We start from the raw sequence: 18,705 nt of genomic DNA, 5'->3' as shown, positions 1-18,705 counted from the left end.
GCCTTCCTTTCGTGCGCGCTCAACTTCGCCCGCACTTCCGCCCTCAATAGTTTCCGCCTCCTTGTTCCCGCCAGACACACAAGACTCAAATGAAGGCCGACACCCCCAGCGCGCTCCGGTCACGCCCAAGGAAACGGAAAGAGGAACCAGACCCCTTATCCTCCTCCCCAGTCCCTTCTCTTGGCTTCTCCACCCCTTCCTCTTACAGACCCGCCCATTTTGGGTGGAGACGAAGCCATATTCGCCCTCAGAGAGGAGGAGTTCTCTGGTTTAGCCGCTCTCGCGAGCACTCCGAAATCTCGCGAGACTCGACGCCCGACTTGTGCGCCCGGGAAACCCCGTCGTTCCCTTTCCCCTGGCTGGCAGCGCGGAGGCCGCACGGTGAGTGAGGGCTCTGGGTCGCGGCTGTGCGCGGGGCCACGGGGCCGGGCTTTCTGGCCCCAAGAGCTCGTGCCGGGACCGCGGGAAGCCCGGCGCGGGGTCGCTCCGCCCCCTGGAGCCGCGGCCACGTGCGAGCGGCAGGCCCGGACATGCCTGATCGCAGCAATCCGGGAGCCCAGAGGGTTAGGTGGGCAGCGGAGGGGTGAGTGGGACGCCCGGAACGTGGGCTTGAGGGAGCGGGGTGTGGAGGGCTCTCCCACGCGGTCACCACGCCGCGGTGCTGCGATCCGCGTGGCGTGGGCACCCGGCAACTCTGTTGGACCTGCAGGAGCCGAGTTGCAGGGACATGAGGCTGGGTGGATGCTGAGGCTTTGGGGTGGACTGGCGACGAGCAGGGTTGGTGTTGACCTGGACCCACGTCAGGGGTTTGCACCAAGCCTGACCTCGGCATGCTTGCCCCTTCCTCAGATGCCTGGAGTTACTGTAAAAGACGTTAACCAGCAGGAGTTCGTCAGAGCTCTGGCAGCCTTCCTCAAAAAGTAAGTGTTTGTTGGAACTGAGGCCTGACCCCTGTGCGCTGTGACCCCGATGTGTCATTAGTCCCGCTGGCCACTTGCTGGGGGGTCTTTTATGAATTGAGCCTATGGTGACCATGCTTCCTAACAGGCTAAAAGCCTGTTCGTTCTTGCCTTTTTTTTTTTTCTCCCAACGTTATTAACTTGCTAAAGGTTAGGAGATCTGAAGTCATCTTTGGAAATTTCTGAAGTGTGCTTTTTCTCAATTCTCTTGGTCCTAGGTCCGGGAAGCTGAAAGTCCCCGAATGGGTGGACACAGTCAAGCTGGCCAAACATAAAGAGCTTGCCCCATATGATGAGAACTGGTTCTACACACGAGCTGGTAAGAACTGAGGCTTTGGCTGGGAGTGGGGGACCTGGGCGACCCCAGGCAGGGACCCTGTCTTCCCCTCCCATCTACACCAGGAGGCAGACCTCATTATTGAATAGCTGTAGCTTTAGAGAGGAAATCTGAGGGCAAATGAGTGTCCATATTTTGCTTATTTGAGAGTCTTAACAGCTTTCTGTGTCCACGGTATAGCATTTAGATTTGAATAACTATCAAGTCCTGTTTGGTTGAGCGGTCAGGAGTGCCACTCCTGTTATAAAGGAAACTTACAGATCTGGTGCCCAAAGAAAACTTTGGGGTGCCCCTCTGGTCTTTTTGGATCCTGCCTGGGAGCTTTGTGCATCCTGTTGTCTCTAGTCTTTGGGGGTGGGATTCTTTCTGCTGGGTAGTGCCAGGGTTGCAGTTCATGGCCAGGCCTTTGCTAGGGGGAGGGGGCCCTGCCTGAGAATTCCCCTGGTCATGGGAAATAAGTTCCTCTTCACTTAAGACCGTGAAGCAGTTTATAAGTTAATATTAAATGTCCACGGGATCCACTTTGTTTCAGGCTTTGGCATGGGCACAGGGACCACCATGACTCAACACAGCCTCTGAAAACCAAAAGGTCAATTCCACAGTGTGGGAAAAGGTCGGTGCTTCCACCTGCCAGCACGTTTTTAAGAAGGAGGGTGATGTAGGGAAGGGTGGTGAGGCCTGGCTGAGGTGTGCGCCTCACACCCCATCTTGGCAGCAAGCGTGCAGTGGTGTTGACAGTGCTTCAGGTGGTAGGTTAGGACGGCTGTGGAGTTAGAATTGCGAGAGGAAGACTGTTGGGTTTCTCTGGGTAGAGTGGTGTATTTGCTGTGTACAGGATGGACAGGATTGGTTGTCTAGTTTCCATAGCTGCTGTGGGGGTAGGCTGCCATGTCCAGGGTCCACCAGACACTGAGCTGTGTCCCAAGCAGGGTGGGGTTAGCAAGAAATGAAGTCGAGCCAGGTGCCTTTTGCCTTTAATCCCAGCACTTCTTGGAGCAGAAGCAGTTTGGGGCCAGACCTGAGAGACCAAGGCAGTGCTGAGGGGACTGAGCTGAGCTGGGCTGAGCTACAGGAAGACCCCAGCATTCTGGGGTCTAATGGCTTCTTGTCTGGTTTGGTCAAAAAGCTCAGGCTCTTACCAAATTGTAGCCATTTGTCATAACACTGATGACAAAGGGTACAGAGGTGGCCTTTCTTTGAAGATAGGCTAGTTCTGTTCAAAGTTAGCTTTCAGGCTATGTAGTTTTGTCTGGATAATGGGCTGGCCTGTTCTGTCACTTGCTTTTGGGGCTGGAGTGCAATGGGGAAACAGGCTCATGTTTTAGGTCCTGAGAAAAAGCTCGGTGGGCTTCCTGTGTTAGGACCAGGGGGCTTGTTGGGAGAGTGACCGTTGTAGGGGACCACTTCCGTTGGAGAACCGAAGGGAGGGTGAGTTAGGGCTGGGAGACTAGATTTTTCCACAGAAGTTTAACATGAAGGCATTGGGGAGGGAAACGTACAACATTTTTCATCCCACACGTAAAGACGGGGTGGTCAGGATGGGGTCCCCACCCTGCTCTTAGCACAAGTTTCTTCTGTTGTTGTTAGGCTTCAGTGCCTCGTGAAACCTTGGTCTGCGCAAGTAAGTTCAAATCCAAGGTGCCAGCCCCTCCTGAGCAGCAATTCTGTGGCTTTATCTAAAGTTGTGCCTTTAAAATGTGCCAGAGCCAGGTCTTGTTGAAGAGGAGAATAAAAAGAAATAGGCTGTCTTGCTGCTTACAGCCTCTAAATAGTTCTTTATTAAGTCAAAAGAAGGAATGCACACAAGCTCTGGAGTGGCAGGCCCATGCCTTGTAATTAGTTACGTGGTGCTAAAAAGGACGGTTAAAATCCCCATTGCGGAAGCTAGTTAGCCTTGTTGTGATTCCCTCCATTTGTCCACTGTGCTTGCAGTTGGCTAGTTCTTTGGTGAGGTGCTGAGATTTGAGCACCCACTGTGTCCAGGCAGCCTAGTGAGGCCAAGGTTCCCTGCCCTGAGGAAGAGCAGAGAGGTATAGAGCATTTGAGTAGGTCTTTAAGATTGGGGATATTGGTGATGTTACCTTGCAAGAAGGTTGGAAATGACTGTTAATCCTGACACTGATACGGGCTGTGGCTTTTTAAAAAATTAAAGCAAAATGAACAGAGACAGGCTGTGGGGGCAATGTCTTGGGTGCCAGTCCAATGCTAAATGGAACCTGGGCAGTAGTAGATGAGCTGAGTCTGTCGCGGGGCTGTTCATCCCTAAAATGAAGTTGCCTGGGGCCCCAGTACCATGCAGCTCTTGGCTACTGTGTTGCTTACAGATGTGAAGAATGCATGGCACAGCTTCAGCTCAGTGCCTTGGGTTTTCCTGACGCTGGTTTGATGGGCCAGAAGAGTGCCCACAGGACAATAATCCTTGCTCGACCCATGGTTGAGGCAAGGCACATTACAAGTTTGAGGTGCCCACCACAGAAAGTGCCTGCATCAGGCACATGGATATGGCCACACTTGATGAGGCTTATCTAGAACACGGGACCAGTCTTGGTGAGGGGCAAGGATCCAGGGGTGTCAAGCACCAGTTTTGATACATGGTCTCAGTTACGCAGTTGTCTAATTTCACACAGTGAAGGACAAGCACGTGACCTCAGGCTCCCTCTTGCCCCACCCACAGCTTCCACAGCACGGCACCTGTACCTCCGAGGTGGTGCTGGGGTTGGTTCCATGACCAAGATCTATGGAGGACGGCAGAGAAATGGTGTCAGACCCAGCCACTTCAGCAGAGGCTCTAAGAGTGTGGCCCGCCGGGTCCTCCAAGCCCTGGAGGGGCTGAAAATGGTGGAAAAGGACCAAGATGGGTATGCAGGGTTGTGGCTGGGCCAGGGGTAGCCTTTGCCTGCTGGTGGCATGTGGTGGGGTGCCTTCAGAAAGCAACAGGGAGGGCCTCACCCAGACCTCTCTGGCTGACTTGCTCTGGCTCTGGGAAGGTAATTTAGCGACTGTCTGCTTTCATTAGCCTACTCGTTAACTTTTCCCAATTGATTTTTCGGGGCTTTTGATCTAATGCTTGCACAAACGACACCCCGTCAACTCCCAAGGGTCTCCCTCTCCTGTCCCCAGCTCGTTAGGATGTGACTGGCCACAAGTGGGACTTGGCAAACACAGTGCACTTCCATCTCTTGGTACTTTGTGCACCGCCCCTGGGTGGGTGGGCGGGCTTGTACTCATCCAGGGTTTGTTTTGTTTTGTTTTCCTTTGTACAGGGGCCGTAAGCTAACACCTCAGGGACAGAGAGATCTGGACAGGATCGCTGGACAGGTGAGAGGTGCACTTTATGCTTATGTTGAATCAGAGCCTGGGGAGAGAGGGCTGAAGGTCACACTGGGAAAGGGTTAAAAATAAGGTATACTAGCCGGGGAGTGGTGGTGCACGCCTTTAGTCCCAGCACTCAGGAGGCAGGGGCAGGCGGACTTTGAGTTCGAGGTCAGCCTGGTCTACAGAGTGAGTACCAGGACTATACAGAGAAACCCTGTCTTGGAAAAAAACCAAAAAATAGAAATTAAAAAAAAAAATAAGGTATAATTTCTGGAGACTGGGTGCCCAGTGTGGTATGAGGCTTCTATAAACTTAGACCTGTAGCCCCGCACAGATACTTGGTATTAGGGTTTCTAGCCACTCCTCCTCCTTAGTACCAGGTTTACACAGCTTGGGATGGGGTAGAGATGTGGCAGACAGGTTCAGAGTGACTTCCTTCCTACCACATTCCATGTAAAGTGATGTCTCACCCTGAACAGCAGCGGTGTAAAGAGGAGCCCAGGGATCTGACAGGCACTCCGTGCCTAATTCTCTCTCTGCAAGACCCACCTAAGGGTCTTGGAAGGCTTTAGTAAAAAGAGCCTGACCCCAAACATTGGCAAACGGACCATCCCGTCAGGACAGAGGGCAGAAGTGTCTCCAACGGTGGGGCTGAGGGCGTGAATGCAGTGAGCTGTGACAAGCCTTGACCCCGCTGATCTTTCTGTCTTCCCACAGGTGGCAGCTGCCAACAAGAAGCATTAGAACAAAGGATGCTGGGTTAATAAATTGCCTCATTCATAATCCTGGTCTGGATCTGATTTTGGTTTTCAAAACGGTTTCCATGGGTGTCCTTGGCTATCCTGGTGATGAGGCTGGCCTTAAACTTAGATCACCCTGCCTTTGTGGCCACCATCCAGCTCTGGTCTGGGTCTCGGCTTCATTTGGGAGTAGAGGAATGGGCATTGTGATTGTCCTCAAGACACCGGTGGAGCTGTGGTATTAGTGTTAGGGCAAGGCTGTGCATCTGTGGTGGCAATTGAGAAAAACGGTATAGTTAGAAGTGACTTCCCCAAACAGTCCTGCTGTGCTGTAAATGAGCCATTCCTCCGTGCTGTGTGTGGAGCGCCCAAGTGTGGTTGACCAGGTTTAACCAAGTAAGCGGAGTTGAGTGTGCTGGGCCTAAGAGCAGAAGTCTAACCCAGCTCAGTTGGTCATGGACGCATCCCAGGTGCTAGATGTTCCCTGTCGCTTCCTTATTTCTCCAAGGTTGATGCCAGGTAAAACTGGCTCCCAGAAGAGCCTTGTTAGGTCTGAAGTGGCTGTTGACTCTTATACGTGAGATCTGTGCAGCCTCTCCCAGTGTGAAGTGCATGCCAAGCAGTTTGCAGATGTTTTCCATGCCCAGCAAATCCTCTGAAGTGTGTTGAAGCATTTGAAGAGAAATCACATGGCCATGCAGTCAACCTTGGGCACCTACAACTCGCTCTAGCATGAGTACATTCTGCTCAGCTGAGCCATAACCTTGGATAAACTGCCTGGCTCATAGCTGCAGCTCCACCCTTCGGCCACTAGATGGCAGCTGCTAGCCACTACTGAGCAAGGTAAATTCCAACTCCCAGTTCGTTAGGAACGGGGTGCTCAAGATAGCTGTCCTGTGTGAGCAGGCCCCCACCGCAACATTGGGGCCTGTAGTACAGAAGGGGAACAAGTCTTCAGAAACTGCCAACTGCATTTAGTGATACGCCAAGCTCATGAAAGGGGGTTCATCCCTACATAGGCTCAGCTGAACTGAAGGATCGCCCATGTAATCACTGCAATTAAGATTTATGTATGGGAGTACACTGTACAGATGTTGGGAGCTTTCGTGTGGTTGTTGAGGATTGAATTTTGTAGGACCTGCTTGCTTGTCTGTCCCAAAGATATGCAGATATGCACACTGGCTGACTTTAGACAAACTGGAAGAGGGCGTCAGATCTCATGGGTGATTATGAGCCACCATGTAGCTGGTGGGATTTGAACTCGGGACCTTTGGAAGAGCAGTCAGTGCTCTTACCCACTGAACCATCTTGACAGCCCAGTTGCAATGTTTCTTACTGTGCAGCCTAGAATGGCCTGGAACCCCTGCCTCCACCTTCAGAGTATTGGGTTTACAATCAAACCACCAAGTGTGGCCACTTGCCCTATTTTTTTTTCTTTTTTGATTTTTGAGACAGTTTCTCTGTATAGCTCTTGCTGTCCTGGAACTCCCTTTGTAGACCAGGCTGGCCTCAAACTCAGAAATCTGCCTGCCTCTGCCTCCCAAGTGCTGGGATTAAAGGCATGCGCCACCACGGCCCTGTTTTCAAATTATGAAACATTCCAGGCATGCAAAACTATTCAAAACAGCCTTGCAAAAGCTCTCCACCCATGGCTGAGAAAATGGCTCCAGGGTTTAAGAATACTTGCTGCTCTTCCAGAGGACCTGAATTTAGTTCTGGCATTCATGTCAGGTGACTGCTGTAACTCCAGATCTAGGGAATGAAATGCCTCTGGCCTCAGACACTTAACTCAGGTGCACATACCCATGTGCAGACCCACACACCTATACACAAAAGTAATAACAGTAAATCTTTAAAATGCCCAGCCTAAGGAGTAACAGGGGAGTCAGGGATGGCAGAATACACCCACAATAATGGGAAGCAAAGAAGAGAATTACAAGTTTGAGGCCAGCCTGGTCTACATAGGGAGATCCAGGCCAGCCAGAGCTGTATGTCAAAAGACAAACAGGAAAGAAGTGTTATGCAAAGAAAATCAGTTGTAACTCAGTAGCAGACCTCTTGTCTGGCACAGGGGGAGCCCAGAATTCCACAGAACCAAACATAAAAAGGAATAAACACACAAAACCACTGCAAAGTCAAAATTAGGGCCTGGGGAGATGGCTCAGCTGTTAAGAACACCTGCCACAATGGGCAGTGGTGGCACACACCTTTAATCTCAGCCCTCGGAGGCAGAGGCAGGCGGATTTCTGAATTTAAGACCAGCCTAGTCTACCAAGTGAGTTCCAGGACAGCCAGGACTACACAGAGAAACAATGTCTCAAAAAACCAAAACATAAAAACCCACCTGCTTCTCTTCCAGAGGCCCCTGGTACTATTCTCTTCATTTATATGGCCTCTGAACGTCCAGGGGGATCTGACAGCACACACAGGCAAAACACCCATGCACGTTAAATGAAAATGAAACTTTGTGTTTGTTTTGTTTGAGACAGGGTTTCTCTGTATAGCTATGGCTGTCCTGGAACTCACTCTGTACACTAGGCTGCCCTCAAATTCTGCCTGCCTCTGCTGGATTTAAAGTCACACAACACATCACCTTCCAGCTGGGTTTTTTTTTTTTTTTTTTTGGCTTTTGCTTTTCTTTTTAAAGGTGGGTGAATCCAGCTGTGTCCTTCCCCAGCCCCACCCAGTCCTCTTCCCCAGGAGGTAAGCATGATGTGGTGTGCACATTCATCTCTACCTTTGTCCCCAAACAGCATACAGTGACATTTTTTTGCCTTTGAAAAACAAGTCAACTGCCAGGCATGGTGGCACACCCACCTTTAATCCCAGCACTCAGAAGGCAGGGGCAGGCAGATCTCTGTGAGTTCAAGGCCAGCCTGGTGGTCTTCACAGTGAGTTCCAGGACAGCCAGGGCTACACTGAGAATCCCTGTCTCGAAAAACAAAAAAGAAGAGAAAACCAAGTCAACTGCATCATCTACACCAGGTTTTTTCTCCTCCCCATTTCTCCATTGACTTCCTCCCTACTTGGTGGCTTTCAGCTAGCCTCTCTACAAAGGCTGGCTTTCCTCCTACAAATGTACCTTGGAATTCCTTTGCCATTTTCCCTACCAAAAGAATGGTGTAGTTTTTGTTTTCTTCATGACTCAGCTACCCCCTGAAGCCTCTTTCGAGTATTTTTATTTTTATTTGGGGGAGATGCTTTGTGTGTGTCTGTGTGTGTGTGTGTGTGCGTGTGTGCGTGTGTGCATGTGTGCGCTCTTGCGCTCATGCGCTCGCACTACATGTGTGCACTACATGTATGCATGTGCCCATGTACCTCGGAGTCAGATTGTCTGAAACTGGAGTTACAAACAGTTGTAACCCACTACAAGTGAGTTCGGGGCGTAACCCCTGTCTTCTACAAGAACAGTGCATGCTCTTTTTTTTTTTTTTTTTTTTTTTTTTTTTTTTTTTTTGGTTTTTCAAGACAGGGTTTCTCTGTGTAGCCCTGGCTGTCCTGGAACTCACTCTGTAGACCAGGCTGGCCTTGAACTCAGAAATCCACCTGCCTCTGCCTCCCGAGTGCTGGGATTAAAGGCGTGAGCCACCACGCCCAGCCAGTGCATGCTCTTAACAGCTGAGCCATCTCTCATCTCTCTAGCCCCTATTTTGGGGGTTGTTCGGTCTGTCTGTTTGTTTGTCTAACTGTCTGTGTCAGGGTCTTGTTGTATAGCTCTGGCTATCCTGGAATTCATGACAGTTCTCCTGCCTCTGCCTCCCTTTTGTTGTTTTGATTTGATTTGGTTTGGGGGGTGTGATGGTTTGTATATCCTTGGACCAGGGAGTGGCACCATCTGAAGGTGTGGCCTTGTTGGATTAGGTGTGACCTGGTTGGAATGGGTGTGTCACTGTGGGTGTAGGTATAAGATCCTCACCCTAGTTGCCTGGAAGTCAGTCTTCCACTAGCAGCCTTTGGATGAAGACGTAGAACTCTCAACTCTGCCTGTGCCATGACAGCCTGGATGCTGCCATGCTCCCACCTTGATGATAATGGACTGAACCTCTGAACCTGTAAGCCAGTGCCAATTAAATGTTGTTTTTTATAAGACTTGCCTTAGTCATGGTGTGTGTTCACAGCAGTAAAACCCTAACTAAGACAGGGGGTATTTGGGTTTTTTTTTGTTTTGTTTTGTTTTTTGTTTTTGTCTGAGGCCAAGTCTGCAGAACAGGCTGACTTGGAACTTGCCTTTATCCTGTCTCAAACTCTGGAATTATAGGTATATGCCAATACACCTAATTTAATAAATGTATTTTTGTCATGTCTTTACATATGTGAAAATCACCTAACTACTTACAGTATCTCAAAAGCTCATTTCCCATTCAGACCTCATTTCAGACTCTCGTTAGTTAACATTTCTAATTTATTTATGTTCTGTGTATGGTTGCTTTGTCTGCATATGTCTGTGCACTATGCATAGGCCCGGTGCCCACAGAGGCAAGAAAAGGACCTGGAATTAGCTGGAAACTGCCCTATGGGTGCTGGTGGTCAAACACAGGTCTTCTGGAGATTACAGGAGCAGGCCACCACACCCACCTGACGTTTTCATTTTACTCACTCGTGTGTGCACACACGCCTGTGTGCTTGCCCTTACCGGTATAGAGAACACGTGGAGGCTGAAGGCTGACAGCAAATGTCTTCCCCACTTTCCTCACCCATCCCCTTTCTTGTTTTTGTTTGTTTTGTTCTTCCAGATAGGATTTTTCTGTGTTGCTTTGGCTGTCTGGGAACTCGTTCTGAGGCCCACCAGGCTGGTCTTGAACTCACAGAGATCTGCCTGTCTCTGCCTCCTGAGTGCTGATGCTAGGATCAAAGGTGTGCACTATCTGGCTTTAAAGAAATGTTTACGAATGCTTTTAGGTTTTTTGTTTTGTTTTTTGGATTTATTTAGTATGTATATGTATGTTTGTGAACCACCACATGAATGATAAGACTTAAACCTAGTTCCTCATCAAGAAAAACAATACAGAGACAAAGTTTGGAGCTGAGATGAAAGAATGGACCATCTAGAGACGGCCATACCTGGGGATCCATCCCATAATCAGCCTCCAAACGCTGACACCTTTGCATACACTAGCAAGATTTTGCTGAAAGGACCCTGATATAGCTATCTCTTGTGAGACTATGCCAGGGCCTAGCAAACACAGAAGTGGATGCTCACAGTCAGCTATTGGATGGATCACAGGGCCCCCAATGGAGGAACTAGAGAAAGTACCCGAGGAGCTAAAGAGGTCTGCAACCCTATAGGTAGAACAACAATATGAACTAACCAGTACCCCCTGGAGCTCCTGTCTCTAGCTGCATATGTATCAGAGATGGCCTAGTCGGCCAACAGTACAAAGAGAGGCCCTTTGGTCTTGCAAATTTTATATGCCTAAGTACAGGGGGGGAGGGGGGGGCATGGGAGACTTTTGGGATAGCATTGGAAATGTAAATAAAGAAAATACCTAATTAAAAAAAAGTGGCAGGGCGGTGGTGGCGCATGCCTTTAATCCCAGCCTTTGGGGAGGCAGAGGCAGACAGATTTCTGAGTTCGAGGCCAGCCTAGTCTACAGAGTGAGTTCCAGGACAGCCAGGACTATACAGAGAAACCTTGTCTCGAAAAACTAAAAAGAAAGAAAGAAAGAAAGAAAGAAAGAAAGAAAGAAAGAAAGAAAGAAAGAAAGAAAGACAAACAAGTGGTCTTAACCACTGAGCCATCCAACCCCTCATCTTTTTTTGTTTTGTTTTGTTTTTTTGTTTTTTGTTTTTTGGCTTTTTGTGAAGTCATAACTTCCAGTTCTTTGGAAATGTCAAATGATGTTTTGCTGGTGCACACAGGTGAAAGGATATTTGGATACAGTAAACACATGGAAGGACCTGTGATGAAGTTATATAAATATGACCCCCAAACTGTGGAAGACGAGCACTGAGCCTTGGTTTGGTTTGCTCCACCTTGTTATTCTTCCCTAATGACACACATGCATGGATTGATTCGCCTTACATAATGCTGTTGAGCTCCACTTATGGTAACACCGATACTGAGAGAAACTTACCCAAGAGCTACTCGTGAGGTTCCTGTGCCAACTTGCTGCTTCCACTGCCTTGCCTTGGGCCAGTGGGTGAGCCCAGTGGTTTCTACAGGATTAAGCTATGGCTGCCTGGTGTCTGATGCTGAAAAGGACTGGACTGCAGCTGCTGGTTCGTGTCTGGTGTCTGCAGCTGCTGAGTTGTACTTGGTGTTTACTAAGGGACTGAATTACTGCCAAAGAAAATGGACCTCACCCCCCAAAGAACCTACTGCTGAGCAGGTCCACTTCCCACATAGCCTAATAACTTTTCTCTTCCACTACCACTACTGGTGGTGGGCTAGAGGAGAGCTTGACCCTTATTAAAAGTAGGTTGCAAAAAATGTATGCCTACATTTTTGAGACAGGGTTTTTCTTGTGTAGCCCTGGCTGTCTTGGAACTCACTCTATAAACCAGGCTAGCCTCAAACTCAGAGATTTGCCTGTTTCTGCCTCTGGAGTGCTAGGACTAAAGTCATGTATCACCACAGCCCAGCTAATTCCTCACCTTTGAAAGAAAACAAAAACAGGCTCTCCTCACTGAACCCAGAGCTCAATATACTGGCCAGACTGGCTGGCCTGTGAGCTCACTGTCGTCCTCTCCCCTTGCTCCATAGTCTGACAGTTTCTTATGTAGCCCAGGCTAGCATCTTGATTCATTACTCTGAGCCTCCCAAAATCTGGGATCAGAGTCATGAGCCACCACCGCACATCAGCCACATACATTGTACAGCACTGGGCAAGTGACCTCTCCCCCTCACTGAGCCTCAGTTTCCTGTCAAGTGGAGGGTGGTCTCTGCCCTGTTGAGAGGAGAACATAAAAGAACTTCAAGACGAGGGTGTCATTCAGCAGCAGAGCAGTCACCTAGAACACGTGAGGCCCCAGGTGTCATCTCTTACACTGCAAGACAAAATTTGCTAGGCATGGCGGAGCGCATCTGTAACCACAGCACTCAGAAGAAGGCAGAGCCAAGAGCATCAGGACATCAAGAGCATCCTCAGAGGTGGGGGGATTGACTTGGTAGTCAGGAGCACGGGCTGCTCTTGCAGAGAACCAGGGTTTAATTCCCAGCACCAGGCGACTTATAACTCCATCTCCTAGGGATCTGTAGCCCTCTTCTTCCTCCACAAGTACCAGGCACATGTACATGTGGTACACGTGCATACTATGTAAGCAAACACTCATATACATTAAATAAAGCTTCATCAGGCCGGGCGGTGGTGGCACACGCCTTTAATCCCAGCACTTGGGAGGCAGAGGCAGGCAGATTTCTGGGTTCGAGGCCAGCCTGGTCTACAGAGTGAGTTCCAGAACAGCCAGGGCTACACAGAGAAACCCTGTCTCGAAAAACAAAACAAACAAACGCTTCATCAGTTAAAAATAATCAAACAAAGGTGGCAATAAACAAAGGACTGTTGTCACCTGCATAGTGGGTACAAGGCCAACCCGTGCTATATGACACCCTGTTTCAAAAAAATGAAAGAGAGAGAAAAGGTGGTGGGTTAGAAAGAAAGAGGCAGATAGGAGTGATAAGTTTTGCTCGATGTTAGTGAGTGCAGAAGCCAAAGTTGAGAGTAGCCGCTGTGGACCTGCCTGCAGCAGGTACCCAGAACCATGGCTCACCAAGATCCTTTCTCGGGGTTCAGTGGTGATGAACCAGGCCTTGAACAACCCTCTCCCCGACCCCACGCACTAGAGAGAGACTCAAGGGAATTGTGGCCAGCCCAGGTGCAGGGCAGTTCCTCTCCACTCAGGGCCCACACATATGGCAAATAAAGGGCCAGGAGTAAGGGCCACTGGAGCCCATCTCCGGCAGGGCTGAACAGGAAGTGAGGCGGAGTTTGGAGTGGAATCTGGTACCCCAAGGCTACGGCCACCCAGACTAACTGACTCACTGGAAGACGATGCCAGGGGGTCTAGAAGCCCTCAGAGCCCTGCCTCTTCTCCTCTTCTTGTCCTACACCTGCCTGGGTAATGTGGCCAAAGGGAAGGTGCGGGTGGGGCAGGGGTGTTGCGGCTGACAGGAGAGGTGCAGAGTGGAGTCAGAAATGGCCAGGCAGGGTGATGCATAACGTGGCATCTCTTAAAGTAATGCCAGAACTCTAAGGAAACTGAGGAAGGAGGAACACTGCATTTGAGGCCAGCCTGGGCTACATAATGAGTTCTATCTAGGCCAACCTGGGCAGTTTACTGATTAAAACTGTCTCAAAAAGAAAAGGAGTGTGGGAAGGGAATCAATCGGGAAAGCCTTCTGTACCTAGCCACAGGCTGGAGGAGGCTTGAGTAAGGCCACTGTTAGGACCAAGACTACCTTGCCCCACGACAGACACACGACCTTAGCTCCACAGGTCAGAATGAGGAACTGAGGTAAGTGTTGACCGAACGTCACAGCAGCGGAGGCATAGCAAAGGGTGTTGGTGAGGGAACGGGGTTTGTTTGTTTGTTTGTTTCCTCTGCCTTACATCTGGAGGGCAGGCTTCCCATGTGACCACATAGACATTTGTTTGCAGAGGAGGTCTTAGGAGCAGGGACTAGGGCCCTGCTCTCTGTGTCTTAAGCCTGTGTGACCAGGAACTGGCTGGGGCCTCTTTCCCCTCCCTTTCTTTCTTCCTCACTTCCGACCTTCTTCTTTCCTATCATGTCCACAAAAGGGAGCTACAAGCCAGTGTGGAGCTGGGGAGGCTGAGAACAGGGTGGGGGGCACAGTTCAAGATAAATACAAGAGCAGACACCGTAGCCACCAGTACACCCTCGGCTCTCAGCCTCCTCCGATGCCCCAGACAGAACTCAGTCCCAGTGCCTAGGTTGACACTGGTTTCTCTATTTTGTTTTGTTTTTCGAGACAGGGCTTTTGTGTGCTACCCTAGCTGTCCTGGAACTCACTCTGTTAGACCAGGCAGGCCTCAAACTCCCAGAGATCTGCCTGACTCTCTCTCCTGAGTGCTGGGATTAAAGGCATGTACTACTACTGCCTGGGAGGTTGCCACATTTAAATTACAGAGATGAGAAACAGCCTAGGCACAAAAAAACAAGCCAAGTGCAGTAAAGGAGAGATTCAGGAAGGTGGGAATTGGGCTCTAGTATCTTTTCCAATAGCCTGGGTACTGCTGAACCAAGCCCCACCCCACCCCTGCATCTAAGGTTCGCCCCACTTTCACCCCCTCCCCGTGGGGGTTCCTAAGAGTTGTAAGGAATGGGGACTAATAGGATGGTTTTCATGAAAGAGTCCCTGGGCTAGTTGGGGAACATCAAAATGCAAAGGGGAAACGGAAGAAAGAGGCCATAGGGTGTGCCCCCCACCCAGTCTCCCATCATCTCTTCTTTTTCTAGGTACCATTACCATTGGTACGGCTTCACTCCTGATGTGAAGGGGTCTGGGCTAGAGCAATCATCTCCATCTCCAGGCTCTGACCCATCTGTCTCCTCTCCTCTCTCCACAGGTCCTGGATGCCAGGCCCTGCGGGTAGAAGGGGGTCCACCATCCCTGACGGTGAACTTGGGCGAGGAGGCCCGCCTCATCTGTGAAAACAATGGCAGGAACCCTAATATTACATGGTGGTTCAGCCTTCAGTCCAACAACTCATGGCCCCCAATGCCACTGGGTCCTGGCCATGGTACCACAGGCCAGTTGTTCTTCCCCGAAGTAAACAAGAGCCACAGGGGCTTGTACTGGTGCCAAGTGATAGAAAACAACATATTAAAACGCTCCTGTGGTACTTACCTCCGCGTGCGCAGTGAGTAGGGAGGGCCCTGACCTCCTTGCATTCCCTGTTCCCTGTTTCTTCCAAAACATTGGGAGCAGAGCTAGCTCCTCCCTCCTGGACCTGCAACCAGCCACAGAGATGGTGGCTTCAGGGCTCCCTGACCTCGCAAGGGTCAGGGCTGGGAGAGGAAGGGACACCAGAATGGTGAGCAGCACCCTGTCTTCACAGATCCAGTCCCTAGGCCCTTCCTGGACATGGGGGAAGGTACCAAGAACCGCATCATCACAGCAGAAGGGATCATCTTGCTGTTCTGTGCAGTGGTGCCAGGGACGCTGCTGCTATTCAGGGTGAGTCTCCCCCAAGTGACACCCCTCAAGTCATCTTGGCTTACCTGGGCCTGGACTGTGACTCCCAGTGTCCAGCGGGTCCTCTGAATTCCAAGGTTTGTCCTTCCGAGTTTGGGAGACTGGGAATAACCACGAAAAGGATTCCCAGTGGCACTGAGCTGGGGTGGGAGGGGTCAGCGTGTCCCCACGGCCCTCATAGAAACCCTCTCACTCCTGGCCCACCAACAGGAGTCCCCTGCAAATGCAGCCAAGACAAGGGAAGAAGGTGTGTCCTCCCAGAGCCCCTGCGTCTCCTTAGGCCAGAAGACAACATTTTCCCCCCACAATGGGGCTTCATTATGTAGCCCTGGCTGGCCTTAAACTCACAGAGATCTGCCTATGTCTGCCTCCCAAGTGCTTGCTGGGATTAAAGGGCCACCATGCCTGCCCTTCCTCCTTTCTTTAACTTTTTCTTTTCCCACCACCTAACCCTCCAAGACTGGGTCTCTCTGTGTAGCCCTGGCTGTCCTAGATAAGGCTGGCCTCAGACTCACAGAGATCCACCTGCCTCTGCCTCCTGAGTGCTGGAGTTACAGTTGTGCACCCCCACTTTATTTATGTCTTAGTGTGTTCGTGGGTATGTTGAGTGTGGAAGTCGAAGAACAACTTTCAGGAGTTGATTCTTTCCTCCCACTGTGGGATTCCGCACACCAAATTCATATCCTCAGGTTTGCATGGTAATACGATTACCAGCTTGAGCTATCATCTGGACTTTCTTTGCTTTCAGTTTTTATTTTATTTTATTTTTTAAAGCTAGATATTAGTCTAGGCTAGCCTCAAACTTGCTATATTGCCATGGCTGGCCTGATTCCTCATTACCTTCCAAGCACTGAAATTACAGGCAGGTGGCACCACCAGTTTTATTTTTGTTTGTTTTAATTTTTGTTTTGTGTTTTGTTTTGTTTTTGTGGGGAGGGTAAGACAGCATTTGGCTATGTAATTCAGACTGGGCTAGAACTCACTCTATAGATCATATTGGTCTGGAATTCCCAGTCCTCCTGCCTCAGTTTGCCAAGCACTGGAATTACAGATGTTCAGCACCACTCACTCCCTGCTCGCCATTCTGCTTGTCATTGAGGAGCAGTAGAGAGCTAGCATGGTGGTGCACAGCTTTGACCCTAGCAGCACTCAGGAGGCAGAGGTGGGCGGATCTCTCGGGAGCCAAGGCCAGCCTGGTCCACGTACTGAGTTCCCAGGTAGCTCTTGCTAGATAGAGATCCTCAGAGCATCAGTGGAGTGGCAGGGACTTGCAGCAGTCCACTTGAGACAGGGAGATTGTTTAAAGTTTGAGGCCCATAAGAAGAAAGAGAGGAGAGGGGCAGAGACTAGAATCTGCCAAGATCCTGATGGTGGGATCTGCCTTGATGGTGGGGATCGCACTATCCCTCGCTCTTTCTGATAAAGCACTTGCTAGTAGGAGACAGTCCAAAAACCCTTCACCTCCCTCCTTGCTAAACGTCGCTTCTACTTCATCCCCTTCTGTAGAAACGGTGGCAAAATGAGAAGTTTGGGGTGGACATGCCAGATGACTATGAAGATGAAAATCTCTATGAGGTAAGCAGTGTTTGCAGCAGGCGTCGGGCTCATGGGGTGTGGTGTCTGCCTTGAGGGGCTCCAGCCGTCAGGTCAGGTACTGACGTCTCCTCTCTGACCCCTGCAGGGCCTGAACCTTGATGACTGCTCTATGTATGAGGACATCTCCAGGGGACTCCAGGGCACCTACCAGGACGTGGGCAACCTCCACATTGGAGATGCCCAGCTGGAAAAGCCATGACTGACATGCCCCACCCTTCCCGCTCCACCCCTGCCTGCCATATGTCTGACTCCAGCATCCCTGCCTCCCCACTCTTCCCCTGGAGTCCCCTCTTCCCAGTGCCACTCGAGTGGCCTACCCTTGCCTCCAGGCTGCCCCACCCTATTCTCCCACCTAATCTTGTCCTTCCCCAAGTCCGGCTCCCTCTCTAGTGGGTAATGAGCCCTTAATAGCTGCCTCTAGGGGAGCTGATTACAGCAGCCTCGTTAGTGTCACCCCCCTCCTCCCAGATCTGTCATGGCCACTTAAGTGATAATAAATCCTTCCCAAAGCAGCCCTTGGCAGGAGTCATGGATCTCATGTAGACTGCTCCTCAACACTGCCAGGGAACCAGGAGCAGAAAACCCAAGTCCCCTCCCCCCTCAGACCCAGGATTCTGGGTCCAAGTTCTCACCTGACCACTTCTGAGATCTGGGACCAGACAGTTCTTGCTGTCTGTCTTCCCCAACCCCCCCCTCCCCCAAAATAACAGGAAGTCTCTTGGGGAAGTCCCCACCCCAATTGAAATGCTGGTTTATCTCCCTTTTAGGGCCTCACCCTCCTCATGTCCCAAAGCAAGGGGGAACCAGCCCGGGTGTTACCAAATTTTTACCTATATTTAAACTCTGAGAACACAAGATACTATTTTCTGGAGTGGGGCCTAATTCCCTCATGGGTTCACTTGCATAAGGCAGATTTGGAGAGTTTCTGTCAAGAACCCGGGGGGATGACAGAGAGAGCTAGAGTGGTGTGACAGTCATTGGGATGGGAAGAGCCGACTCAGGTTGTTAAAGGACAGGAGGCCAAGAGAAGACTCGGGGGGATCCCCAGAGACAAGGATGCAGAGATAAATAGCCAAAGGAAGAAGCAGACACAAACTGGCTGGCCTGAGCCCGGGGGATAATAACAGTTGAGGAAAGGACAAAGCCTGAAATCTCAGAGCATGAGAGAGACAGCCAACAGCAAGAAATGGGCCCTGCGTGATCAAGGCACAGAGGAGCTGCAGCAGGGCGAAGCAGCAGAGGCCAGAAAGCAAAGAGTGCCTGGTTGGGCCCCTGACCTTGTGGGCACACAGTTGGGAGCCCTTCGAGCTTCGAAAAAGAGACCAGGGTGGTGGCGCGCACCTTTAGCTTTAATCTTTCTACTCCAGAAGCAGAGACACCTGAGTTCGAATCCAGCCCGCCTTACACAACAAGTTCGAGGCCAGCCAGGGCTACATAGGGAGCCCTTGTCGCAAACTAAGAGAAAGAGAGAGTAAGGGCCAGGGCAGGAGCTGGGCAGCAGGGAGGGCGGCGGAGGCGGACAAAGGCGAAGGGGAGCCGGGCGGGGCCGGGTGGGGACGCGCCCGCGGGGAAAGGAGGAGCCGCGCGGGCGGCGAGAAGGGG

At 50.6% G+C, this 18,705-nt stretch overlaps 1 protein-coding gene across 4 annotated transcripts; it reads left to right on the top strand.

Moving 5' to 3' along the window:
• The first annotated feature begins 269 nt into the window (after positions 1-269).
• Rps19 (ribosomal protein S19) lies at positions 270-17,615 on the top strand. 4 transcript variants are annotated; one of them, XM_085842031.1, is made up of 10 exons: positions 270-381; positions 850-920; positions 1,178-1,278; positions 3,971-4,154; positions 4,560-4,614; positions 10,085-10,205; positions 14,879-15,172; positions 15,371-15,489; positions 17,014-17,082; positions 17,189-17,615. In XM_085842031.1, exons 2-10 carry the CDS (start codon positions 850-852, stop codon positions 17,300-17,302), a joined length of 1,128 nt encoding a protein of 375 aa, XP_085698157.1. In that variant the 5' UTR covers positions 270-381; the 3' UTR covers positions 17,303-17,615. The 4 variants fall into 4 exon arrangements, with proteins under 4 accessions (XP_085698157.1, XP_021023362.1, XP_021023363.1 ...); XM_021167703.3 differs by lacking the exons at positions 10,085-10,205; positions 14,879-15,172; positions 15,371-15,489; positions 17,014-17,082; positions 17,189-17,615 and adding an exon at positions 5,329-5,399 and having other exon boundaries at positions 291-381; XM_021167704.3 differs by lacking the exons at positions 270-381; positions 10,085-10,205; positions 14,879-15,172; ... (1 more) ...; positions 17,014-17,082; positions 17,189-17,615 and adding exons at positions 450-583; positions 5,329-5,399.
• The last annotated feature ends 1,090 nt before the right edge of the window (positions 17,616-18,705 follow it).

This window comes from Mus caroli, unplaced genomic scaffold (genome assembly GCF_978045245.1).
Source record: "Mus caroli unplaced genomic scaffold, Mus_caroli_1 scaffold_8, whole genome shotgun sequence".
Classification (NCBI taxonomy): Eukaryota; Metazoa; Chordata; class Mammalia; order Rodentia; family Muridae; genus Mus; species Mus caroli.
Note: the sequence above shows the minus strand (reverse complement) of the source record. Positions and strands in the feature narration are given on the sequence as shown.